General features: G+C 32.6%; 3 protein-coding genes across 3 annotated transcripts in view; all 3 read right to left on the bottom strand.

The window, feature by feature from the left end:
- Nucleotides 1-1874, bottom strand: part of CA1 (carbonic anhydrase 1) — a 3303-nt gene extending 1429 nt beyond the window's left edge. Inside the window, exons 1-5 of the mRNA XM_011049011.1 lie at nucleotides 1671-1874; nucleotides 1000-1061; nucleotides 560-709; nucleotides 391-439; nucleotides 44-160 (exon numbers count right to left, since the gene is read on the bottom strand). Coding sequence (XP_011047313.1) covers nucleotides 44-160; nucleotides 391-439; nucleotides 560-709; nucleotides 1000-1061; nucleotides 1671-1847 — 555 coding nt within the window. The 5' untranslated portion in view covers nucleotides 1848-1874. The remainder of the gene's footprint in view (nucleotides 1-43; nucleotides 161-390; nucleotides 440-559; nucleotides 710-999; nucleotides 1062-1670) is intronic.
- Nucleotides 1875-2211: 337 nt separating this feature from the next.
- LOC105141701 (uncharacterized) lies at nucleotides 2212-3421 on the bottom strand. The gene is made up of 2 exons (XM_011049010.1): nucleotides 2863-3421; nucleotides 2212-2746 (listed from the first exon to the last, which is right to left on the bottom strand). Exons 1-2 carry the CDS (start codon nucleotides 3222-3224, stop codon nucleotides 2734-2736), a joined length of 375 nt encoding a protein of 124 aa, XP_011047312.1. The 5' UTR covers nucleotides 3225-3421; the 3' UTR covers nucleotides 2212-2733.
- A 5184-nt stretch (nucleotides 3422-8605) lies between these two features.
- On the bottom strand, nucleotides 8606-13896 carry LOC105141700 (phosphoglucan phosphatase LSF1, chloroplastic). The gene is made up of 9 exons (XM_011049008.1): nucleotides 13377-13896; nucleotides 12845-13298; nucleotides 12652-12720; nucleotides 12013-12134; nucleotides 11543-11758; nucleotides 10831-10936; nucleotides 10579-10691; nucleotides 9919-10063; nucleotides 8606-8978 (listed from the first exon to the last, which is right to left on the bottom strand). Exons 1-9 carry the CDS (start codon nucleotides 13793-13795, stop codon nucleotides 8859-8861), a joined length of 1764 nt encoding a protein of 587 aa, XP_011047310.1. The 5' UTR covers nucleotides 13796-13896; the 3' UTR covers nucleotides 8606-8858.
- Nucleotides 13897-17781: the final 3885 nt, after the last annotated feature.

The raw sequence follows: 17781 nt of genomic DNA, 5'->3' as shown, positions 1-17781 counted from the left end.
GGAAAGAGTAAAGATCACAGAGTAACATGAGAGGATGATTAACCTGATCGTATGGCGGGACCATATTCGCAACATTGCGGACCACAAAAGCTTCCCCTGGTTGGAAATCAAGCACATGGGACGGGCAAACCCGGGAATCCGAGCACGCAAACACCATAAACTGTAACATTTTGATTACAACACAGGCATCAAAAATATCTCAAGAAACCCAACTTTTTCTTTTTTATGAAGAGACTCGTTGGGTTTGGGTCACACACGACATGAGAGCAATCTTTCTTTACTATATAATAACTAAATAAACCATGTTTACTATTTCATTATGACTCCATCTTGGTTAATTATAGTTACCACTTAGCACATGCATGTCTATGATTAAGCGTGCGTGCGCACCTTGGGGCTTTGGCCTTTGGCAAGCTCGGAGTACAGTCCCGGATTCTTGCTGCCAAACAAAAAGCACAAAAACCACTTCAAATACATAGCTATTAGCTACGAACTCCTGTGTGTATTAAGCATGTACTAGAAGAATTGTAAGAGGAGAAAGAGAGTGAATATGACAGACTCATATTTCTCCTTCTTGAAGTGAATGAAGCCGGATTTAATCTTCTCAACAGGTTCGAATGCCTTAGGGTCAGAAGATGAGGCGGTTTGTAATTCAGCTGTTATCTGCTCCACTTTCGCAGCTGCTACAGTTTTCAGATCTTCCTTATCACTGCAACCGACCATTCAAATACACATTACTTCATTAATACTTTAGTTATATACAAGCTTGTTCTCTCCACTGCCATTTAGCTCATGCTTTCGCTTCCCCTAATTTAATTTTTTTTTCTTACGTTAAGAAAGGAGAGATTATCTTTTAATTAGTTCTTACGTACACTCTGCTCGGGGAGGGATGAAGGGAACTTAGGGAAGAAGAAGGATACATGGGATGGAGGAACATGAAAACACTGTTTTACCATTATTTTTTGCTACGATAAATAATAGGTTTTTTTTCGTTTTTACCTGAGGAGTTTCTTGAGAGATTCAATAGCCTCGTTGTAGTCCTTTCCCATTTCTTCGCCTCTCTGATAATTCCGTCCCAAAGCATTCAGGAATATTAATTTTTTAAAAAAGGAACGTGTAAATTATATAATGAAAGGGAAGGAAAAAAACAAGGCAGCAGAAAGTACTTACAAGAAATTAAATGAAAAGAGAGTGAAGAAACCTATTCAAATGCATGTCGCTAAGATACGCAATAAATTAATGCATATCGAAACGCATAAAAATAAACTGTCAAATGAGAACTCTTTACTACGCTGTAAATGTTGCCAAACGAGGGAACAGAACTGAGTTTTTTCTCCCCTTCTCTTGGGTATATTATTTTATGAATGGACAACCTTTTCTGTTGCCCTCTTAGAGGAATCTTAACTGGCTTCTATCATGTACATGTATGTATACATGATGTATAGAAGATTTGCATCAACTATATGAATGTTTCTGGAACGTACCAGGTTGATACAGGGGATGTTTTTCTAAGATCATCCGAAAAAAAGATTTAATATCTAGAGTTTGTGTTTTTATTATCATCAACCATTTTGTGAGTCCTTTAGTTTATGGTTGAAAAGATGCCTATTACACACACACTAGTAAATAATAGTTAACAGTATATGCATGCATAATGCATTGTACTGTACCCGAGGTGGATAGAGAATAGGAGCAGGGGCTGCGAAAACAGGCTGGTTTCTGATAAGTGTAGGAGGAGAAACAGAGGAGTTGAGGCTAGCGAAGACTGAAGGACGTAATGCGGGTAGTGATCTCTTAGAGGCGGAGACAGAGGTGAGACACCAGCTGTTAATCGAAGCCGTCGACATTGTTCACGGGACCTTAGGATTCTGTGGCTTTATACCCATTTTTTGTAGATAATGAAAACGATAGCTCGGTGAATAAAAGCTATTGCCTTTGTAGATGAGGTTTGGACGTTCGAGATCGATGCTGCCTCTCAATCCTCATCGTGATAGCTCGTACCGTTCCTCTTCTTGTTTTTGTTTTTGTTTTTTCCCCTCAGCGTTCGAAAATTGAAAATGTATTTTGGAAGCTCGTTTTCTCAGACATGCTAATTTATAATTTCAGTCAATATATGCTTCCCATATTATATTACATTATATTATAGACAGACAATTATAATTATTTTGGGATTTAGAGATTACCATCTTATTAGATTCACGTTCGATGCTATAAATAATTACCATATCAATTCATTATGGGAAATGTTTCCATTACATATAGGCACTAATAAATGAAAAGGTTATTTAGAGTTGCATTGCAATATGCCGTTCTGAATTATCTCTGTATGAGGCATCTTCCCTTCAATGGATGCCGGATGATTCATGTTAGATAGACCTGTCTATCCTAGTCTTAACAAAAGCAGATGGGTGGCACGTGTCTGTATTGCAGAGGATGAAGATGAAACAGCGTTTTTTATGGTTAAAAAGCAGATAGCTATATCCTTTTGAGCCATGGAATAACTGGTGCAAATGTGGCACACATGATGATGAGTGATGGAAAGTGGAGATAAGATCCTATCCCTAAAACATGGCTCTGGAGCCATTGGTGATCCGAACTTGCTAGAGACCGGCCCCTTGCATCCCTTGTAATGTCACTGACATGAGGATCGAGAGGTTTGGTCTTCCATGTGATTTTTACCAAGAGCTTTGCCTTGTATAATGACTTTGTGATTTATCAGTGATGCTGGATATATTAATTCGGATGCCTTCGAGAACGAAATTTAAAAGTAAAAAACTACAGAAAATGACCTTACCTAGCTAGTCATATGATCTTGTTGTTGGTATTAATTAATGGGAAAGGAACACAGCACGTAATTCTTACCTCCATAACAGCTCTTGCAGGATATACACATACAAATTCGTTCCCATTGGTGACTTGTAGTTGCTAGACATGAATAGACCTTCAACCAAGAAGTGGAAACCTGCAAAATCCTCTTTCTCCTCGATGAACATTCCAATTCCCAGGCAATACGTGCGCTGGTCTTCTTGTTCAATATTTTGGTACTCTTCGTCAATCATTATGATGGCAAGATTGTGGGGTATTCTCGAGCTAAGATCATACTTAACCATTATTTTTGCGGCGATAATTAGTTGGTCGAACCATTTATTCTCTAGAACACGGACATTGTTGTGACTCTCCAAGCAAGTGAAGCGCTTGAAGGAGAAATTAAGAACATGGGACATGGAAGGTCATATAGTTTCTAGCAATTTTAGATTTTCACTCACTTGTACGAACTAATATTCTTGTGGATATGGAAGGCATGACAACATTATTTGGCAAGGTGTGAACATATTTGATCATCGTCTGGAGATAGTGGTGGGGTAACTGCAAGTTGGGAAGCTTAAAGCTTGTCCTAATTTGTGAGCCAAAAAAGGTTTCGAACACTACAGTTTCATGCCCGTCACTAGACATAATCCTCATCGTAACAAGGTTTATGAGCAAAATGAATACAGTTTCATGTATTATTATATGTAGCGATATATTTACCCATACCTTGCACGGTTTATGAGTAATTTAATTATAATATTGCAATAAAATCTTCAAAGGTTAATTTGAAAATAATTCCAAGAGGACTTGCGTTGCAAGGCAAAAGTTTTGTTTTTCCATTACATCCATCTAAATAAAAGTTAATCAGGCATAACTCGTGGTTTTTTCAATAGAAAATTATATTTGCTTGTTGATTTTTGAAAAGTTACATTTTGCAGCTTAAACTTTATTGCACGTGAATCAATTTACATTTTATACCTGCCATGCCTAAAAAAACTAACAAAAATTATTTAATTATCTATAAATTTGCTATTATTTCTAATTCAATTACTAAAAATCCTTTAAAAATAACAAGAATGTATTTATATTACTATTAGGTTAATTTATATATATATATATATACACACACAAACACACACACAAGACAAGAGAGCATCCAAAAAGAAACAAGTAAGGGCCGAGGTTCAGATCTTGTAAAATATTTTAAATTTTTATAATTTTAGTGTTTAAATATAAAATAAAATAATATATTTTTATTTTAAATGGATAAATTTTTTAATAATAAATTATATTTTGAGTTTTGACCCTTCTATTATATAATTTTAGCTACGTACCTCCCTCTCTTTCTCTCTCTCTCTATATATATATAATCTTTAATGCAAATTATAGAAATATTACTATTCACTATTATATAAGAAAAACACCATATTTTTGCCACAATCCGAACTTATTATCAATCGTAGAAATAAAAACACAAAATCACCTTTCTCTTAACCAAAAAACACTAGCTTTCACCATTTGTGTAGCTAAATTTCTAAGAGCCCAAAAACACTATCTCACTCATCCACATCACACTGCCCAAATTCCACGCAACAATGTTTTCCAATCACCATCAGAACCAACTCACAGTGAAGTTTTATCCATAACCATTTTCTAACATCATTAAAATGTCATCATAATATCATCATCTCCATTAACCGGACGGAGTTTTACGAAGTTGGAAACCTTGGATGGACTTGAACTCAAAAATAGATGGTGCATGAACTCAAAAATAGATGGCGCATGAAATGTGAAAAAAAAGAAAGAAGGTGTTGTTACAATATAAAAAATAAAAGCCAGTAAGAATAAGTTTTTTTCATTGAAGTGATGATAGATCATGCAAGAATATATTAATTGATTGGTGCTATCTACAATAAGTGGATCATGTTCTCATGATATGAAACAAATTGTAGATAAATTCAAAAAAATTAAAGATAAATTATGTAGAGTTTAAAGTAAGAATTATAATATGAAATCTAGTTTTACAACTGTTATATTGTTGTTGGTAGCTATTCTTGTGTGTGATGTTAATGTTTGTAGTTATTATCTTTTTCATTTCAATCTAATAAATTAAAATATTTAAATAACTATAATACACAACATTAGTAACATAAAAGTATTTAAATATAGCACTAGTAGTCACATATTGATAACAACAACAAACATTTTTAATACCAGTATTGCACATAACATCCCAACAAACATACATATATGCCTTCCTAAATATTTTTCACATTAAAATATGCATGACCAACATCTTTAAATTCAATCCTTTTTTGATGTATACAAGGCACCATATGCTTACATGGAATTTTAGTAACCATCCACTCACCATATGGACATTGTCCTTTCTTCAAATCAACACAAAGCCTAGTTTAGCCCCTTATACACTTGGTACTCATTAGAACTAGCTAGAACTAGCTAAAATCATTCTTATATTTCTTGTCTTCTTAACATAATTGTCCAATAAATTTCTAACTTTGAGGGTGGTCTTTAATTCCCAAATTAAATCCTAGGTAAATCTATCATAAAACTTAGTCATTAGCTTCAACTTGATTTTCTAATAATATAACAATTTAGCAAACTCATATACTTCACATCTCAACTATTAAAGGATTTTGTTATATTATTAGTTATATTGTTTTACTTTAAGATGATAGTTAAATATATATCTAGACCAATGCTCAGAAGGGATGTTATTCAACTAATAAAAAAACACAAACATCCATTTCTCTAATGTCCTTCATGTAATTTTTAAAATCAATAGTTATGCAAGATTTTGATACACTCTAAAGTCTGATCTTAAGTTCCAAGCCTCTAAAAAAAAAAATATTCATATTAGCATAAATATACCTTAAATAATGCTTGTGTATTTCCTTAAGAAATATCTATGCTACTACTTTAGGCAAAATTTATACATAACAAAACAATTGTAATTAGTGCATGAAATTCATTCCAAACATCAAACATAAATTATAATAAAAACATAGTTTACTTTATGTTTGTCATTTTTTTTTATTCAAGAAAACCACACTCCTCAAAAAGCATATTTTGTGGGTCTAGATGAGCGAGTAAAACCTCAACTATCCTAGATTTTTACAAAAAATGCACGCCCTGACTCGAACTCGAGATCTACTATGCAGATCTCAAGCCCTTTGTCATCACGCTACGCTTTTTATGTTTGTCATGCATTATACAAAAAGGGTTTTTTTAATATATATCATACCTAATGGATTCATAAAATACATATAGAAACCACATCATATTTCTTTGTTTTCATACTCAACAATAATATAAACCATTGTTGTTATTTAATATACACCCATCAGCCATACATTTTGCTACCACTTTATGCTTTTGATCAATATATATTTTTCTAATGGTAACCATGTTTCACTTTGTACTCTCTCAAAACATCTCTTAATTCATTTACATTGCTGAAAACATGAGATTCTTTAAACTTTATAAAACCATCAACTCCTAACTTAAACATTTTATATTTGAACCTAGTGTAGGCCATCCTTTCTTTTTTTTATATATATATTTGTTACTCCGACCGATATTATCCTTATCAATAAAACCATCATTGTTATCACTCTCAACTTTTTCATAACTTGTAACACCATCAACATCACTACTAGATTTTCAATTATTGTCTGAATTAGAATCATCATAAAAAGTTTTCCCAGTTGAACCATCACCTACTAAACTATCAATCCAATCATCTTCAGCTTCGTTCTTAAACTTAAATCCTTCCTCCCTACAAAGGATATAGTCTTGATCTTCTTCCTTGCTATCACTATATATCTCAACAACATCATCACTCTCAATAGAACCACCCACATTGTCATCTATTTCAATTTCAACCCCTTCACTAGAACCATTAACATTAGTATTACCATTACCACCATCATCATCACTTAAGACAACATCATCATCTTTATCACCAAAATTAACTAACAACACAACCTTATTATTCTTTCTACCTTCATTATCATAAGAAGAATTAACATGAATTTGAAAAATCCCTAAAGACCTGATCTTTTTTTCTAGTAAGATTAAGGCATAAAAACAACACCATAATAGATTTGTTATCATTAAATAGAACTCATTAATACTAATATTATTTTTTTATTATCAAAATATGATCAAGCAACAATATTCTCTCTTTTTTTGTTTTCTAGTGATTTTCTCTCTCCTCTCTCAAACTCAAGAACTTAAAAATAAATAAAATAAGGTTTTAGACAAAAAATAAAAGGGAGTAAAAAAGAAGTCAATGTAAATTTGGTGGATTGAAAGGCACTTTTTTGCACCCATTTGAGATTGACCAAGGGGTTTTCTTCAGTTTTTCAGTTTGGTCCATGATCTTTTAATTGTATCTTTCTACTACAAATTCAAACTATATTTCATTGAATTACCGCTGATCAACTTTTAAAATCTAATGAAAACCTTTAAATCTCTAGAACATGCAAAGATAAGGGTCTATCAATTCACAAAGCACCTAAAATTTCATATGAAAAATTATGAAAAACAAGTTTAATGATAAAAAAAAAAGACACTAGTGTGATTTATTGTGCAATTGTCTACAGTGAAATTGCTATCTTTCTTCATTCTATTTTGTAACGTGAGGCACCAAATCTAATTATAGATTATAATGATTTATATTGTTAGTTGTTCATGAGTAACATTTAATACATAGTTATCAGATTTTGCTTGACCTAGAAATAAATCTAAATTCTCGATGACTTGAGATTAATTCGAGTTAGTTTTATTATGATCTAATCTAGTCAAACTTCACTAATCAGAATAATCTAATCAAACTAAGTAGATATAATTAATTTAGTCAATCAAAACTCTACAAGTTAAAGGGGTGTCTTGAAAAGTATGGATATAAATGATGAAATTATATAGTGAAAGTATTTATTCACTAACTAACCAAGTAAATTTTAGACTGAGTCTAGCAACTATAATTTTAATTCATCGTGAAGATACTCATTTGGTGATGACATTGAAATTTAAAAAAAAAACAAAGATCAAGGGAAATTAAGGAGCTATAAAGAAAGGTCAAGGAAAATACATGCGAACTCAATTTTTAATCTCATTAATTTTCACCCTTTTTTTTTCAATCAAGCTGAGCTATATTTTCTTTTATATATATATATTTGAACTATCTACGTAAATTTTTTATTAATTCTACTTTAAATTATTTTTTCTTTGAATTTTTTCTTTATTTTTTGCTTTTATTGACATAATTTAATAAATATCATATTTAACACGTTTTTAAGAGTAAGATTGCTTTCAAAATCAATTTTTTTATACATAAATTTTATAATACTTACTCCATAAAAGATAAATATTAACGAAGAGGAGAGAGGAAACGAAGAGAGAAAATCTTGAAAATTACTTTAAACGGTTGTAAAATGAAACGCTATGAGCATTTCCTACGTATTTACCCGTCACAAAGGTTATAGCAATGTCCTTGGGATATGGAGATGCTTACGTTCTGAATTCACCGCTAAACCAAGCCTCAAAGAAATGCTCATAGCACATTGGAACCAGACTATTGCCAAACTGTGCGACACTACACACCAGAATTTAAACCTTCAGAAGCTACTTTTGACAAAACCCTAGCTTGCAGTATGTTTCCCACATCACTAAGATGATGATGATGATGATGGTGTCCAAAAGGCTCTAGCAGCAAACGTAGGTGCTCCTGTGAACTGAACCCTTTGTATCCAGGTAAAAAGCAACCAGCAGATTTAAGCAAACAACCCAAATGAATGATTAGGCAAAATCAGATTACTGCACATACTAAATCTAAAAATTTGGGCACATTTTCACATGCTTTATGTAACAATTACAAAGCGTTTTATTTCTACAGGATGCCCCGTGTAACAAAATGGTACCTGTATAAAGTAATAGACATGACAATTTCTTTGAACTTGTATAACCCGATACGAAGACTTAGGCCTTGAGAAGAGTACTCGTCCAAGATAGCCTCATACAGACAATTACTTGGGAGCTAGTCTGATTGGACAAACTGAGAACGCAACACAGCGTGCCGCCTTTGCCAACATAAAGCGCTCATTTTCTGTCAATGGCCTCTCAATCACCTTCACAATGTTGACGTCCTGTAAGTTTAATCATATGATAGTCAGAAAAAGACCGTACCACTTGATTTAATAAACATATTTTGGTCATTAATCATTGAAGTGCTGGCAATGGTATCCTCAAAAATCTCTCAGTTCCACTCAACATGGCTGATGAGACCATAAAACAAACAAATGTCCCCAAAATGCTTGTGAATTTGATTGATAATATATACACATTCCAGATGATCGGCCAAATTCTAATTCTTTTGTTCCAAAACAAACATATCCCACAAGGTAGTTCATCCTATTCAGATAGGCTCTGAAAGGAGAAAGAGAAGGCTGGAATGCCAATAGACATCTATTATTGAATCCACCCTACCCATTTTATAGCGCCAAAGTCACTGAATGGGTAAGTCAACAATCCCTAAAACAGACTCTGTACTCTTGTACTTTATCTGTTGGGATACAGGAGGGTATTTTCTAGAGGTTTGTATTATACCAATCTACCCTTCTGTAAGTTTTATTGAAGACATGCTCTGAGGTGGTTCCAGTATATTGAGAAAGAAAACAGTGCAAAAATACTAGCATTATCCTTCTCTTGTTATAAACAATGACAACATGTGATTTGGGGAACAAACTCATGATGCTTAAGACAGTGGGCAGTTGAGGGAAAATATGAGTGCCAAACCAGACGTCGAAATGAAATCAGCCTTCTAGTTACCCAAAAGTTTAGTATTTGCTTAAAAGAAAAAAAAAAAAAAGCTACACTCCTAAACTAAACAATATGCACTGAGTCTTTCTTCTTCTCCTCACTCTTTTTCAAAAAAAAAAAATATATTTAATGAGCTAGGATGAACTTGGATGTATCAAGTATCAACCAGAAATGAAAAATCTACATTTTGAATATCAGTAGGAAAAAAAAAAGATATTAAGGCACCAATATGTCAAGTTAATAGAATAAATAATGTAATGGACCAACCTTCTTTTGCTGTTTAATAGAAGGCCTCACACTGGCAATATCACCAACCACTGCCACATTGTTCAGATTCCCTCTTTCATCCCTTTCTGTGGGTGAAGCTGTTGAATGCCGCCACTGCCCATTAATTATATACTTGTAGTAGTACCTAAACCAGTTAAACATTGCCACAGTTGAATGTTCCAGAAGCTATTCAACTCCAATAGAGGGAAGAAAACAGAGAACAGCAGATATTATCAAAGATGAGCAGGGGACAAGACATTATACATTTATAACGCTACCCCTTAACATCTATTATTGATAGGGATAAATACCATTGTAATTGATGAATTTTGGAACATGGGGAAAAATTCAACCACATAAATCAACCCAACAAAAAATCAGAAACATTCAAGGTATGAGAGGCTACTTCCAAAAATAAAATAAATAACCAAATAAGAAAAAACAGAGGAAAAATTTCTTCATATTTCAAACAACATAAAGAATTAAACTAATCAACTACTAGTATATTTTTTTTCATTATAACTAGGAGAGAGTTAAGAATTGTTTATAGTATGAAATTAGAAATTCTTGAACACCAAAGCGAACCAAAATGCAGTGCCACAACTTATTTTAAAATGCTTAAGTTTTGAAAACACAAAAATTAATGCATACATCACTTACTTTCCTTGTGGAAGTCTAACTTCAACTTCATATCTTGGTCCACCCTTGTGGCTTGCCTTCATTGGTTCTTTCCAATTTCCAGTAAAATCCCCAACCAATGATACATCTTCTCCCTTTTATTCAAAGTCAAAGAACAAACTTGTTCTGTAATTACTCAAGTTTCATGTGGAAAACATAAGTTATATGCTATAAACTTCCTATGCCATTAAGTAAAATACCAACACTTTCATCACATTGAAAATCATCAGTTACCTCTTGTCCAGTCCACACAAAAGTCAGAGCATGTGTTGCTGGTCCCTCGTGTCTGTCACTTTCCACCATAGCTATAAGATCCCATGTTGCCCAAGCAATCGCTGGTCTGCATTTAAGGTTCCATTAAATGCCTCGTTGGATTTGAAAAAATAAAAATAAAAATAGAAAAATTTTAGTGTATAATGCACTCCGCACCACACATCATTAAATATTATAGAAATTGAGTGAATAATTCTTGAATCCAGTTAGGAGCAAAATTATTGAACTTCAGAATGGGTTCCAGGAGATTAAGCATAAGGTATCCTTAGCAATCAAGTGAGAGTAACAGGGTTGTTCTGGAAATATGGCTCTACAATGCTTCATGCTTAGTAATCACAGCACAGAATTAAAAAAAAAAATGGCTGCAGCACTACTGTGGTAGTGAAGTACTCAGAACATTATAAGCTGCATCGAGGGAAGTACAGGTCATCCTGAAACCAATTAGTAGAAGAGTTACCAGACTTGAAAATGGACCCAGAAGCCGAAGCATAAGGTATCTAAGAGATTATAATAACAGGCTGCGTTCCAGTAATTTGGATGTTATGAAATGGTACCACTCTATCATGTTCCATACTTCAGCAGTAGAAAAACAAACCTGTGCATAACTAAGAACCCGGAACAAGGGGTTGTTCTAATTGAAATTAAATACATAGTAAGGATAAATGAGAAGAACCTGTCAGGCCTACATCGATGTAGTCCAGTGATAAAATTATAAGCCGCATGAAGGGAAGTATCAGTCATCCAGTGGAGATATGCAATCACACATGCAGGGGATCTATCAAATCCAGTTGTGCAAGTGACAAACACGCGATGATTCTTTTTTAGTAAGCGTAATAGAAGACCAACACAAAATGGTAGTTTCTTCCGCATGTCAAAGGAATCAGCATCCCTGAAACACAAAGTGCAGGAAAATTTACCTCTGTATTATATTCAAGACAAAGAAAAACCTGCTGTATAATTTGCACCTAGATCAATTTCAATTCTCCTTTGTGGTCATGCAAAATTTTTAATACAAGTTTTGAATATTGTGTGCACGCAAGAACACGTAAATGGATGCATGTGTGAAAACACACGCATATACCCTATATGGATGAGAGAGAACCATCTCCTTCAAGAAAACAAGAAACAAATATGGTACCAAACCTTATAGGATAGTTGATCATGAGGATATTGAATTTTTGGCATGACTCATTGATCAAGTTGGAATTGATTCCCCAGTTTTCTGCTTCAATACCACTCTGGAAATTCAGCACAGCAGTGACCCCCTGTTGCATAAATTAACTTCAAATTTAAATGAGCAGTGGAATTTGAAACATGAAGATGCAAGCAATGAAGTTCATTGAATATCATACTTTTTTTCCACTTAAAACAACTTAATCACATTCAAATAAGCCCGCTTAAAACTTATCCTTTCCCAAGACATATTTAAACACATGACAAATAAGAAAATAGAAAATGTGTTCCCAAAGGCATAGCATGAGAAACTAGAACTTCACATCAACAGGCATATGGAAGCTCATGAAGGTGGCTGTAACATAAAGCAAACAGAAGTGGTAAGTCAGTTAATTAGATCATCCTTTTCAAATTACAATTAACTAGAAGAACAACATGTAAGAAGTAAATTTCCCGAATCAACAATGAACATTGAAGTTTAGATTATAGCATTGAATGGAAAACAAATGGCATCCTCCGTATCAAATCGTTATTCTTACAAAGTGAACGGGAACTTGTATTAGACTACTAAATGGTTTTGCTCAACAAATAGGGTAGAGGAGCGCTCACCAGTTTAGACAAATTTTCCACATCAGCTTGTGTTTGTATACACGATCCCACATATATTTGCTCTGTAACCTGCCGCCACAACGAAGCGTATATAAATAAAAAAATAAAACTTAGTGCAAGCAAGTATCCAGCTCCTAGTCGTAGAGGCTAAACATAATATAACAAAAGAGAGGTTGACGACATTGGTTCGCACCTTACTGTAGCCCATACCAAGAGAATGGTTGTAGTAAAGCTCCCCTTTAGAACGATCAAGTGCCTTGATATATTCCTCCAATGGAAAGCTCCCATGAGACCATTCCCCATCTCCTGGCTCTTTCTCAGTAAAAATAGAAACAATTTGGGTGATGGGAGGAGAAAGATTTTGAGAAGGAACAATTTGATGATTGAAAAGCTTGTTCCATCCATGGGGAGTCAAGAACTTGGAAGAAAAGGTTACAAAGCCAGAATTTCCATTTCCCTGAAAAGCGGAAGCGAGGATGGTTTTGCTCCAAGTGGCGGTGGGAACACGTCCTCTATTGAAAAAAATAATATCAAAATCACTACTCAGTTGATGAATTGGAAAAGGCGAGAAAGGTCTCTCAAGGACAAGGCTAAAGGCTCCACCACCACCACCACCTCCTCCTGTGGTTTTCTCCAACAGAATCTTCCTAAATAGAAGAAACCCAGAAAGCAGAATGAATGATCAAATATAGATAATAAAAGTACACGGAGTGACTATTTCTTACATTGTGTCACCAAAATCATTGATGGGGATAAGGGAATCAGTAGTAGAAGATGAAGAAGAAGAATCGCTAGCCTTTTTCAAAGTATCGCCAACCATTATTATCCTCGACCTGTCAGCATTTCCCCCTTTTTTGAGTGCGTGAACAAAGATTTTGCCATCAAGGGACAGTGCGAAGCGAATACCGAGAGGTTTATCAAGAGTGACCATGTACTCATTCAGATTCATCTTATAAACCGAATTGCCACTGCTACTCCTACTTGACATTGCATAAACCTTACTCGAACAATTTCCCTTTCTATAATTACCACAACCATGTCGGTGGAGCATGCATAAATCTCTGCCCCAGAACAAAGAAGAGAGTTGCGTTTGCAGACACAACGATGACATTTCCCCTCTTGGAATTAGATTTGGAGTGATCATGATCGCTTTTGTAAGTGCTGGAGTGCTCTCTACATTTATTGTTATATTTTAATCGTAATAATTCTACCAGTCTGTAAGAAGACTGTGAGATAAGAGGCTTCAGCCACAGGGCTGGATTAAAGAATAGCAGCCTCCACGTGGGCTCTGCCGTATTCAGACTCATGCACTTACTTTTTCATTATTTGAATTTTTAAGGTGCATGTACAAAAATCTAAGGTATATTCCAGATTTTTAGGAAAATGATTGATGACTCAGGGGTAGGTAGGTAGAGGTTTTCATTTTATTCGGTTTTTATTTGAAAAATAACTAAATTAAATTATTTTTTAAAAAAAATAAGTTTAAATTGATTAGTTTTGATTTGATTTAATTATTTTAGAATAAAAAATAAAATTTAATAAATTGGTTTTAGTTCAATTTAATTATTTTATATTAAAAACCAAAAACTATATTATTTTTTGAGGTTTTTTTTAATTTTCAATGGGTTTAGTTTCGGTTTAACTCAGTTTCTTTTAGTTTAACTCGGTTTAGTTCGATTTGATTTTTTTAGTTTCAGATTTATAAAACCGATACCAAATAGATTGGTTTTTTAAATATTCTCGGGTTTTTTCATAGTTTTATTTTTTCAATTATTATTTTTTTAATTTAATCAATTTTTCAGTTTTTTTACTAACCCTAACTTAGGTATCTATCTCCCATGCTGAAAGCAAAATTGTTAATGCATGTAAATATAATTTTTTTAATATATTTATTAATTTTAATATAATTAAGTTTTATAGTTGCATAACATTGGAGATGCGAAACTACTAGCTAACAATTATATAGTTTTTTTCTTAATCAAAACATATAGAAATTGCTTTTGAATATGGCAAGGGGGTTTTTTGGCTTTCCATATCCCTGTAATGTTTTTTTTTTCTTTTTATATATTTATCTATTAGAGATGTCTGAGACAATATCTACAATGGAAAAGCCAATTGAAAAGAAAAAAAAAAGCAATTTAATTTTGTTGTTGTTACAATTTTTGAATCTACACTTTTCTTTCTTGTTGTTTTTTATTTTTCTCTTTTACTTCTTTTTAGGTTGAACTTGTTAGGATGTAGCCTAACAATTATATTATAGCCAAGATATATAGCTATTAGAACCAAAGCACATATTCCTAGTAATAATAATTGATATTATTAAAATAAAAGTCTTAAATAGCATAACAGGAAGGGGGACGTGCATATTTAACCAAAAACAATTAAAATAAAAGTCTTAGAATAGTATAGCAGGAAGGGGAACGTGCATATTTAACCAAAAACAATTAAAATAAAAGTCTTAGAATAGCATAGCAGGAAGGTCGACATACATATTTAACAAAAAAAAACATGAGAATCAACAAGAAATTAGAGATAATCAAGCTAGAAAGATTGTGCAGATGGAGTTGAAAATGGACTTTATTATAAAGACATTATAAACTCTTACTAAAAACAATAAGAATTAAAAAAAAAAAAAATAAAAAATAAAAAAAAAAAAAATTAAAAAAAAAAAAACTAGCCAAGAATCAAATGGAATCTTTTCTCGTCCAAGAGAAAGTATAGGAAATTTGAAAGTAAAGCCAAGAATTAAATGGAAGCTTTTCTCGTCCAAGAGAAACTATAGAAAATTTAAAAGTAAAAAAGAAGGGTAAATTGTAAATTGGCTTAAGGTGGAATTAATGATCTTTTATGGATAAAATCCAAGATGCTAGTTAAGAAAATGTAGAAAGTTTAGAAAGTTTTCCAAGATGAAATTTATACCATTTCAAAAGTAGATGGAAATGACTTTATCTCTACTTGGATGGTAAGGTAAAGGTGTAGTACGAAGGACTTCTATGTACAAGGGAATATATGATTGGATGGAAAGAATTTACAAAGGATTTTATATGCAATTTGGTAATAAAAAAAATGTCATTGAAGAATTCAATAAACTAGAACAAGAAAAAAGAGTTAACAAGTATCTGAAGAGGTTTGAAAAACTTAAATCATTAATGCATGCGCTCAATCCATCAATCATTGCCGGAGACTTGTTACATAACAAGTTTCTTGTATATTAAAACGAATATTAGACCTATGCTAAAAATACTCAAGCCAACAACTTTAATATAGGTTTTTAATCATGCAAAATGGCAAGATGAAGAAAATAATATCATGGTAAAGTTGTCAAATAATTTACCAAGAAGGAACTTCTCCTATGAACCAACCAAAATAGCAAATAATGTTTCATCAAAACTTTATAATCATTTGAAGGTAAAGATAATGAAAGGGCCAATAATAATATCATTCTGAAAGATTTCATGATCAAATATAAATGTTGGGTCAATGTTTTAGATGTGGGAATAAATATGTATCAGATCATTAATGCAATGATAAAGGCTTCCATATGATGAAAGGTGTAAAGAATGAGCATGAAGAATTTTTTAAAGTGGCTAAAGGAGAAAACAATATGATTATAAATGAAGAATGGATAGTGAAGGAGTACAGATTATTGCTAAATACACAAGTAGAGAGTTATGCTCACTACACTATAAGAATCAAAAGGAGCTGTCAAAAAAGGGATCTGATAATACTAATTAACAATGGAAGCACCTATAATTTTATTTACATCAAACTAGTAAAAGAAATCAAAGTCACTTATGTTAAAACCATTATTCTAGTAGTAATTATGGAAAATAAAAGTATGGTAAGGTGTGATTCTAATTGTCTCATGTTGACTTGGTTTATGCAAAACTACGAGTTTCAAACTAATGTAAAAGTATTAAGGCTTGGAAAGTGTGATGTAGTTTTAGGAGTAGAATGGTTAATAAGATATTCTCCTATTTTATTTAATTTTATTAAGGTGTCATTATTTTTTATAATAAAAAAAAATGAAGGATGTTTGGATTAAAAGGGATTAAGAAGGATATTGAATTTCAAATGGCCACAACAGTAAAAATGCATAAGAATTTAAAGGAAGCTATTTGTGGATTGATAGGTTAATTTTTTATTGTGAAAGTTGTTATAATCCATTTTTGATTTATTTTCCAATTCATACTTTTTTCTCTTAAAAAAATAATAAAATACAAAAAAATCACAAAATATTATAAAACAATATAAACAATGAAACAGGGATGTCAAAGTGCCCTAAAAATGGTTAAAAATTAGTTGAGGAGGTTCAAAAATATAAAGATTAAAATTTGGTGGTATTTCATTGATTGATGACTGCCCCGTTGACAGAAAATTCAATTTGAATAAAAAAAATCCAAAATCAAATGTTTATGAACTCAATTAAATTTTATTGAAGATTTGATTGAATTTATGATTGATTGCAAAAAAAATTGATTTTGGAAGAAATTAAAGTTGTGGAGTCAAATTATAATTTTTTAGAGTTAATTTGATCAAATCAGGGTTTAATTGGATAAATATTGAAGTTTGATGGCCACGTAAAGACTTAATTGAAGAAATCTGAAACTAAGGACCAAACTGAAAAAGGCGCGTAAATAAAATGGTTGTAATTAAAACCGTATCAGAGGTCCAATTGAAGAAATTAAAATTTTATTGATCAATTGAGGGTCAAATTACATACATTCAAATCCAAAGACCAAAGTGAAAAAGGCAGTCAACTTCGAGGTCGCTGTTGGATTTTTGGCAAGGATGCAACTGAATTGATTTCTAAAATCAAAATTGAAATTGAGGACCAATGTGAAAATTAACACGTTTTTGCCACCTTTTCATTTAAATGAAACGGTGTGTTTTAACGAAAACAGCGCCGTTTCATGGATTGTTTTAAAAAAAGGCATGAAACGGTGCTGTTTTGAAGGTACTATATGTCTTTTTATTCCCTGGACACTCAAAAAAGGGAAAGAAGAAGATTTTTCTTCCTTCCTCTGTCATCACCATCAATCCTTCGAAAAAGACACCAACCACTTTTCACGTGTTGAAAGGGCGGTGAAGGGGCGGCTGCATAGTGGTTGTCCCCTATCTCTCTTTCCC

Source organism: Populus euphratica, unplaced genomic scaffold (assembly GCF_000495115.2).
Source record: "Populus euphratica unplaced genomic scaffold, PopEup_1.0 scaffold126.1, whole genome shotgun sequence".
Classification (NCBI taxonomy): Eukaryota; Viridiplantae; Streptophyta; class Magnoliopsida; order Malpighiales; family Salicaceae; genus Populus; species Populus euphratica.
This window is presented reverse-complemented; position numbering and strand designations above follow the sequence as displayed.

What these genes read in the sequence shown, in the direction of transcription:
- LOC105141701 (XM_011049010.1), bottom strand. Translation starts at nt 3,224, where the DNA reads ATGTCCCATGTTCTTAATTTCTCCTTCAAGCGCTTCACTTGCTTGGAG.
- LOC105141700 (XM_011049008.1), bottom strand. Translation starts at nt 13,795, where the DNA reads ATGATCACTCCAAATCTAATTCCAAGAGGGGAAATGTCATCGTTGTGT. An exon ending in ATGATCAACTATCCTATAAG is followed by an intron (nt 11,759 to 12,012) that starts GTTTGGTACCAT and finishes TTTGTGTTTCAG; the next exon opens with GGATGCTGATTCCTTTGACA. An exon ending in CTATTAAACAGCAAAAGAAG is followed by an intron (nt 8,979 to 9,918) that starts GTTGGTCCATTA and finishes TTAAACTTACAG; the next exon opens with GACGTCAACATTGTGAAGGT.